Source organism: Dryobates pubescens, chromosome 5 (assembly GCF_014839835.1).
Source record: "Dryobates pubescens isolate bDryPub1 chromosome 5, bDryPub1.pri, whole genome shotgun sequence".
In the NCBI taxonomy this organism is placed as follows: domain Eukaryota; kingdom Metazoa; phylum Chordata; class Aves; order Piciformes; family Picidae; genus Dryobates; species Dryobates pubescens.
The window spans coordinates 27,474,410-27,483,115 of NC_071616.1; the positions used below are offsets into that span (position 1 = coordinate 27,474,410).

The following is an 8,706-nucleotide window of genomic DNA, read 5'->3' on the forward strand; positions in this document are numbered from 1 at the left end:
TTGTCTGCTTCTGAGTCCTATACCCACCGAACAGCCCCTTCACTTTCCTTCCAGCAGACAAAGTCTGGAGTGAGGAGTTTGCTTCCATCTTTTGGCTTACACCACGGCCAAAGAGACAGTACAAAGCACATACCACCTCCGGGCACCAAAAGTCCCCATTTCTGTGCAACACGGGACTAGAGCAGGAAAGGGTTGGCTTTAGCATGATTTCCAGACCAAATTTTCCTCGTGAGGAAGGAGGACGAGAGTGCTGGCACGGAGTTATCCTCTTGGAGCATTTTACCCTTTCACAAAGCCCTCCCCAAGCTGTGCATGATCCAGCCCTCCAGGACAGCTCACATTTCTGACCAGATTGTGCACAAGGTTCCAGCAGCTGCCTGGAAAGTCACTCCAGCAATTAAGTGTTGGTAGATTTTTTGTTAATTTATTTTTTTTTAAATGCGAAGGATACGGCCCACTGTGCGGGGTATTGCAGCCACCCTCCCTGTCAGGCCGTTTCACAGTAGTATTGTGGCGCCATGGAGAGGAGCTAATTGGATTTGTTGTCACCTCCCGAAGCTGCCAGGAGCTCACGTCTGCTCTGGTTACAGATGAAGACATCACGGTGACAGGCTTAGAGATGGCTCAGCTGGCATCCTAGGGCCACTAATAGAGCCATGTTGATTTAATGTCCGAGTGGAGAGGTGCAGACAAGCTGTTCAAGTTTTCTATTCCAAACAAAGCAGAGATCTGTTATCAGTTGTCTGTGGATCAGTAAATAAACTTCCATGTGGCTCTCACAGCACCTAACCATCACTACAGAAGAATGACAAAGTATTTTAACATTGAGATGGTACTTTTAAATGAAAGCACTGTCTCTGTGGTTTATATTGCCCTCAGGGAAATCAGTTAATTCCTTCATACATAAATTTTACTTAACTATGTAATTATGGATGAATCCTATTAGTCTTTAAATTGCTCACTAGTTAAAAGGTGTATGTGTTTTCCACATCTCTTTTTTGTGGAATGTACAGATCATCTGCACTTATGAAGATTAAAAGCCTATTTGGGGATTTTTGTTTGTTTGCTTGCTTTTTTCCACTTTTAAGTGAAAGCATAGAATTCATTCAAAGACTAGGGCCCAATTTTCAATTTTTTCCCCCTTTTCTGCATAGTACTATCTACTCAGAGCATAAAACTGGGCTTAGGCAGCATTTCCTTTATCTTCATCACTCTCGACATCTCCGTCAGCACTCACTCTGGCCCCTGGCTGCATTCACGTGGCATCACGCACCTCTGTTTTCTGCTCCATGTTAAGTGATCACTCATGTCATCATGATGACAAAGACAGCTCAGACAGGACAGTGTCCTTTGGTGCCCATTTTCACAGCTCTGAGCCAAGGCTGAAGTAAAGCTCTGAGTCCCATTTTTGAGGTCTCCACTCCCAATGCCACACCTGACTTTCTGCAGCACTTGGGTCCCACTTACAGACTTCAGGCTTAGGTTTCTGAGAGCATCAGGGAGCCCTGCTCTTCCACAGCCACATCTGCAGCCAGAGATTCAAAGGAGCTCAGCATCTTCCATCTTAATGCCAAAATGAGATAATTTGCTTGATGACCCAAAACAAGTGGAACACTTTGAATAATCTGATCACACATAAATCAACAGCCATTTATGAAGCAAACACTAGTCTTGTTCTTCAGGTACCTCCAAACTCAGTCACATTCTAAACCTTTGAAAAGCCAGAGTACAACCAGGAGGGCAAGGTGTTTCCACAGTGCCACCAAGTAAACGCACTAAGGCTGATATCTCTATCATTACTAGCCAAGGAAAAGAGTGACTTGTTGGTTAATCTGACACCTTTGGATGAGAGGATGATTCAGGCTGGCAGGAACCTCAGAAGGGATGTAGCCCAAGACCATACCCAAAGCAGGGTCAGCCTTGACCAGGTTGCTCATTACTTTCTCCAGCTGGGTCTTGAAAGCTGTCAAGGTAGTGCTGAAGCTATCACTAGCAGTGAGGTGAATTCAGAAAAGGTGTCACCTATGGAAGAAACATGCTTCAGGTACCATAATGGCCTTTCTCCAATCCTTTACTTACTGCCACAGGTAATAAAGGTCACGTGGGACCTGAACAGGCTGAGAGCAGTATTTAGGACACTGAACACAGTGCAACAGTATCCACATTGGGACATCAAGGTGTTTTGTTTCTCAGCTAGCAAGGCTCCATGTCAACCTTCACTAGTCCTACTGCATAGTGGAACAGCAGGGCTGTAGCACCTGTGATGCTCCATGTCATCAAGGAGGACAGTCACAGTCCTTGCCAAAGCACTGGCTGCCCTGAGAACGGGGAGCATACTCCCTCGGGCAAGTATGGGAGGTTAGGAGCATCCACCAACCTTCAGCAATGAAGGTTTCATAGAAGGGCACTAAACAGTTGAGTGATGAAGATGGAACAAGCTTAGATGGAATCTGTCTCACCCAGTGGTGTAAATTCTGTCTGAAAGACTGCCAAAAGTCACCCCCTCCTACAAGCTGACCTCTCACACCTCTAAGCTGTCGTTTCCAAATGGCATTATGGGCATCTTTTTCTTGCCAGGCAATAGATTCTCAGCTTTAACACATCTACATTTTTCTGGCATAGCAGTACCTATACTTGCAGAAATGGTCAAAGAAGGCGATGCCACTGCTCAACCCGTTTTTAGTAAAGGGAAACATCAAAAGAAGTGTGGCCAGCAGGTCAAGGTAGGGGGTTCTCTGGCGTGACCTCACTTGGAGTACTGTGTGGAGTACTCTAAGTCCTCAGCACAAGAATGCCCTGAACCTGTTGGAGTTGACCCAGAGGAAGGCTACAAAAAATGGCTAGAGGGATGGAAGATCTCTCCTGGTAAGAAAGGCTGGGAGAGTTGGGGCTATTTATCTTGAAGAAGACAAGGCTCTGGGGACACCTTATTGCATCCTTTCAGTACATAAGGAAAAGAGAATTTTTTTACAAAGAGGGTGGTGAAACACCAGCACAGATTGTCCAGAAAGGTGGTGGATGCCCCATGCCTGGAAATATTCAAGATTGGACTGGACTGGAACTCTGAGAAACATGATCTAGTTGAAGATGTCCTTGTGCACAGGAGGACAATTGGACTAGGTAAACTTTAAAGATCCCCTCTAACCCAAAGTACCCTGATTTTGTGATCCTATATGGTTACCATCCATTTTATGATCCTATCTGGTTGCTACCCACTGATAGTTACAATTTAGATAACTCAAAATCCTGCCCCCCCCCCCCCCCCCTTCTCTCTAGGCTCCAGTTCTAGCTCTTTTTGGTAATCTTCCCCAAAGCTGTTAGGACAAATGATTCCAGCTTTATCTACATTCCCTCATATTAAATGAGCTAATTTGTATGTTGTAGTTCCCTCATATTAAATGAGCTAATTTGTATGTTGTAGAGTCACTGAATAGACAAAACAAAGCCACCAGACTGAAGATATGGTGCAGTACCACAGAATTTTCAGGATAACCATTTCTTCTCAAAGGTAATTCAGGAGGATTTGGGCTGATATCTGGGTTAACAGAATTAAAATAATTCTAGCTTCCAAGGGCTGGCTGGGATGTTTCCTTTTGTCTTCAGGTATAAGAAAAAGAGAGTGTTAGAAAGAAAATGTAAGAAAATTAGACTTCTAGATACAGAGCACTGAGGGAAGGGCAATAGATAAGGCAGGTGATATGACTATTTTATCTCCTACCTGCTGATCTTTACAACAGCTTTAAACATAGATGATGCAACAATTACCAGCATAAACCTTGGCTAAGAGGGCAGTACACTCCACAATGCTCAGTAAATACCAGACTTCAAATTCCCACATTTCTAATGACCGCAAACAGTGTGAAAAACACAAGCAATTGCCAGAGCAGCAGGTCTCCTATTACACCTGTGTGCTAGCCACAGCTACCTTTTCCAGGACTGCAGTACAGATCCCAGGTCCATACATCTGTTTGCTATAGCGTTTTCCTGAGGCTCATCCTTACTTCTAGTATCACTTTTACCTGGCTGTGTCCAGCTAGTCTATATTTTGGCCAAATTATCATACAGGCCCTCACTGCAGAGTACACTTTGGTCTCCTTTCAGTTGTGTCCACAGAGCCCCAAAAATCTTGACAAGGAGGAACTGATATGTGTGGCTTGTGCACAGACTGCCCTGGCTGTGGCTGGAATTTGGTTTCAGGTCAGTTAACCAGAAGTCAGCTTTTATCAGTGAGGAGGCAGGACATAAGGAGCAGTACCTGAACAAACAAAACTAGCTGGTATAATGCCTTGTGCTACAGGATAGCACTTCTAGGGAAACTGAACCCAACTAATTTTCACTTTGTGCCTTTCCTTCCTTTATTAAAGTAGTGAAACAAAAGACCAAGTGACTTTCTTTCTCAGCTGTGCTGAATATTTCATGCCTTTATAGAGAAATTTGTTTTAAAGTAATTTGGTTTGATATTATTTCCACTGATGACTGGTTCCAGGGCTCTGTTGCATAATTCTGCACTACTGGTTCTCTCTCTCACCTGGGGCTTTATTGTTCAGGGTTCCCCAGTCTACATTTCTCTCCCACTACCAAAAAAAAGCATGCATCCTTCATCAAGTCTAGGAGAAGTAAAAAACAAAATGCTTATTTTCTACACAGGTAGTCCAAATAAGTGGATTAAGATTTAATCACAAGCATGAGCTGATTGTATTTTACATAGCATCTCCCCCCCAAAGCCTTTTTCTCAGATTCAGCCATTAATCCGGTGTTCACTTGGATAAGGCCCCAGATGGTCCAGTAGCCACTGGCTCATCACTATCAAGCTGCCTCTGCAGACAAGTCTTAAAATGATGCAGGTAGAGATAAATGTAGAAGCCAAAAGCTTGCAATAATGACCAGATTTCAGAGTGTGCAAGAAGCAGGACATCCTGCAGTGATGCTCTGAGGGCCAACTTGGGCTTCTCTGAGCACACCTCCTATTGTGGCATCTTTCAAAAGGGACCCGAAGGCCACAGTAGAGCTCTCTTTTTTTCCAATACATCCTTTAAGGATACTGAGGAAAGGTATTCTGAATGGGAAAAGGGACTCATTTCCCTTACTAGAGCAGTGAAAGAGGCAGAGAAACTAAGTACCACTCGGGAAACTGTAGTGAAAGGCCCTTTCCCTTTACTTCAAGGCAATCCTCAAGGGAACCCCTCCACCAGAAAGCCACTGTGAGGAAATGGTATGCCTATTTGGAGGGAATCACACAGCTCATGCCTCTAAGAGAGGACCCTACCAAAGTGTCCAAACTCCAGCAGCTGGAGTCCAGACACAAACTTATTGGGTCAGCCATACAAGCCATCTCCAACTGACGTAGCTCCAGAGGTGACCACAGACTCCGACACGGAGGGAGTGTGGTTCACAGATGCATCCTCCCAAAGGCTAGGATCACAGCGGCGCTGCAAGGCTGAAGCTCTGGAGATTGCCGTAGGCAAGACTGTAACCAAAGAAGGTAGTGCACAAGTGGGAGAACTGTGTGCATGTACATTGGCTGTGGAGAATGGCGCTGAAGATGTCTACACTGATTCATATGCCACATTTAAAGGTGCCACTGAGTGGATCTGTCAGTGGGAGGGAAATCAGTGGGAGATAGGCCATACCAAGGTCTGGAGGGCTGAAGACCAGCAAAGACTTTTAGAAATAGGCTGGTCAAGACCCATAAAAATGAGATGGGTCAAAGGACATTCCAAGAAAGAAACCCCTGTTGCAAAATGGAGCCAGCAGGTTGACTACTTGGCATGAATCAATGTGGTGAGTAATGAGGGGAAAGACAATGCAGGACAGGGCAGCTGATCAAAGTACACCACTAAGAATAGGTGATCACTTTCTAAATTTCTGAATGACAGCAACTAGTAATAGAATTATGGGAAAGGAATCCAAGCAGGATCTAAGATAAGTGGCAGAACACAGCATGGTGTTTCTTGCCCCACTACATTTCCAAACATATGTCAGGGGTGGAGGAATTCTGTAACAAAAGTCTTTTGGCCAAGGATCTCAAACCATATTGAGTAAATTAATGGTTTATTTTAAATACATATGATCCACCCTTCACTGGAATGAAGTCACTAATGGCATTGAAAAAAAGGAATACTACACGTAGTTAGTAAATCAGGAGAAAGTATTAGATATGCTAAACTCAATTACCTAAATTGATAGCTAGGAGAGGGACACAGCAAATGCCCCAGTTCATACAAGTGGTATGATAAGATGTCAATGATAAAGGCACTGGCTTTGCCTGCACAGAAACCAGCCAGAGTCCTTTCTGCAATGGGGGAGAAGTAGCAGCTTCTGGATGGGAAGAGTGCTATTGTCAAGTACCAAAATCAGCATGAATTTTCCCTGAAAGCCCTCTTCTTCCTGCCTACAGGTCACAATTTGAGGCAGTGTCACAACAGCAGCCAATTTCTGCTTTGTTTTCCTGTGCTACAAATGCTCTACCTTGCCATTGTTGACAATAATCTTTAAATCAGGAAAGAAACATGCATACACTCTTCACATGTGGAGGTACTACTTCTAAAAGGATTCCTCAAATAACTTAGGGGCAAAATGAAAATGTTCAGAGCCAGCAACCTGAAAGGTGTAAAAGAACTCCCTGTGCTACTCTTGTTGATATTTATTTTTAGAGACCACTTCTGAGCAAAGTTTGTTTGTGACATTTTATAGTTAAGACCTCTATGCCAGCATTCACACTCTCACCTTCCAGCCAGAAGGTCCTAGATTCATCTCACATCAGACATCAGCTCACACTCAGCACTGACACTGCAAATAAATATTAGAGAAATGCTGCACTGAGCTTCACAGGGACAACCTGAGGGCACACTAAATGTCTTCCAAACATCAGAAAGATTGACTTTTTCTCCACAGAAAAGGACATCTAGCTCCAAGTCCAGCTGCTCTGAGGGCATCTCGATAACTTTGGGTAACTGGACACAGCAAGGCTCTTTGTGGCTAGGAGAACTCCAGCTATAGCAGCTCCAGCTACATTATTTTCTTTCCTTTTGCACTGCTAGCTTAGTGAAAGAGAATGAAGATGGGAAAGGGCAAGGATAAGCCTGACTTACTCTCCTGCTAACCAGCTGTTCACATGGGAACCAGTGCTTGAAGCCCAGCTGGTTCCCCTCCCTTGAAGCACAGCTCCTGGTAAGGCCAAGAAGCACCTGGATCCTTTTGTCTGTCAAGCTCTGCCCTAGTCCCTGGTTCTTCCCGCCCAGCCTGCACACTGCTGGCAGTAGCAAGACACGTACTCTGCACGCCTTTGGCTACACCAAGGACACAGATGTGCCTGCACAGACCTCAGTGAACCTTTTTCCCTCTACACTTTGGTGAAGCTTGCAGAGACTTGAAGGGTATCCCAATTAAAGTTTCTTTCCCAGAAAAAAAGGTTGATTTTATCTCCCTGCCCCACAGCCTCTCCCCCTTCACCTAACCATCCTGTATCTCCATAATGGGTAACTATCACCTCCTAACACAAGAAAAGTTAAGTTGGTAGGGAGGTCCTAAGGACCTACTCAAATCAGTCCTGACCCATCTGAGAGGCTGTTCCTGACAGGCAACTTTAATGCAAAATCTTTTGAATTGATATATGCCCTAAATCTCCACTTAAAACTCACTGTGACAGTGTTATTCCAGTATTGTCAGTGCCTTGAGCCTTCTGGTAGTCATTTATGCAGAAAATACTCTTATGCAACATGTGACACATCCACATTGCCCCATTGTTAAACAGAGAAACGTTTGAATTGCAGCTTCTAGCAACATGGCTGTGCAAGACACAAAATATTTGTCCCTGACTTCATATCCTAACACTAGTATTGGGAACTGCAGCTATTTAGTAGTAATAACCCAACCCACTCAGTACTATACATGTCAGCAAAGACTTCCAGTAACCTTGTTTACTTCTACTTCTCTACTACCTCTCTCACCCCTCCTTGGTATTCACATATGACCACACACGACTCTATTCAGATGCACCCATTTTAACTCTGTAGTGTTTTAGTGTCTAGAGCAATTGCTATAAACCTTTAAGTTGTTGTGCAAACAAAAATAGGTCTATTGCAAAAGGTTTTCTTATGCCTTTGCTCCTCGGTGGGTCTCCTTTAGCTCAAGAAAGTGAGTTTGCTTTCAGTAGCACACATATTCCTGGCAATGCTCTGTTTTCTGTGCTGTGCTGAACTCCTGAACACAGATGTCCCATTTGTGTTTCATTAGTACATCAGCCTCTCTGAGGCTTTCGACCTCTGCACTAGGCAATAATTACCTGGCACAGACCCATTCCCTCACCAGCTGGCCTGGGAGCTGCTCTGCTCAGACCAGGGCTCTCTCTGCTGTCAGCCGTTTCCAGTCAACTGGACAGCTCAATCAGCAGAAAATATCAAATATGGTTGTTGTTTAAGCTCAGCCAGCATTATTTCTGCTTGATCTGACAATGCCTTTACAAAGAAAGATTATGCTTCCCAAGGCCTAGACATGAGACAGAAGAGTAAAGGTGTCTGACAGGGTTTGTTGAGTTTTGGAGCTCTTTTGCAAGCAATTTGGGCTGATCATGTTCTTCCCTTACTGCAAGTACTATTATAGATACCTCCTTCTCTCAGGCCCAATGACTATTTAATTATTTGTACAATGTGGAACAGCTCCAAGGAGAGTGAGAAAGGGTGGTCAAGACTGACTATAGGTGTGGGC

The 8,706-nt window shown here is 44.3% G+C and overlaps 1 protein-coding gene across 1 annotated transcript; it reads left to right on the forward strand.

Annotated features, from left to right (window-relative positions):
* Positions 1-2,642: 2,642 nt before the first annotated feature.
* Positions 2,643-5,772, forward strand: LOC128897262 (ribonuclease H-like). The gene is made up of 2 exons (XM_054162182.1): positions 2,643-2,723; positions 5,320-5,772. Exons 1-2 carry the CDS (start codon positions 2,643-2,645, stop codon positions 5,770-5,772), a joined length of 534 nt encoding a protein of 177 aa, XP_054018157.1.
* The last annotated feature ends 2,934 nt before the right edge of the window (positions 5,773-8,706 follow it).

What these genes read in the sequence shown, in the direction of transcription:
- LOC128897262 (XM_054162182.1), top strand. Translation starts at nt 2,643, where the DNA reads ATGGTCAAAGAAGGCGATGCCACTGCTCAACCCGTTTTTAGTAAAGGG. An exon ending in AGTGTGGCCAGCAGGTCAAG is followed by an intron (nt 2,724 to 5,319) that starts GTAGGGGGTTCT and finishes TTATTGGGTCAG; the next exon opens with CCATACAAGCCATCTCCAAC.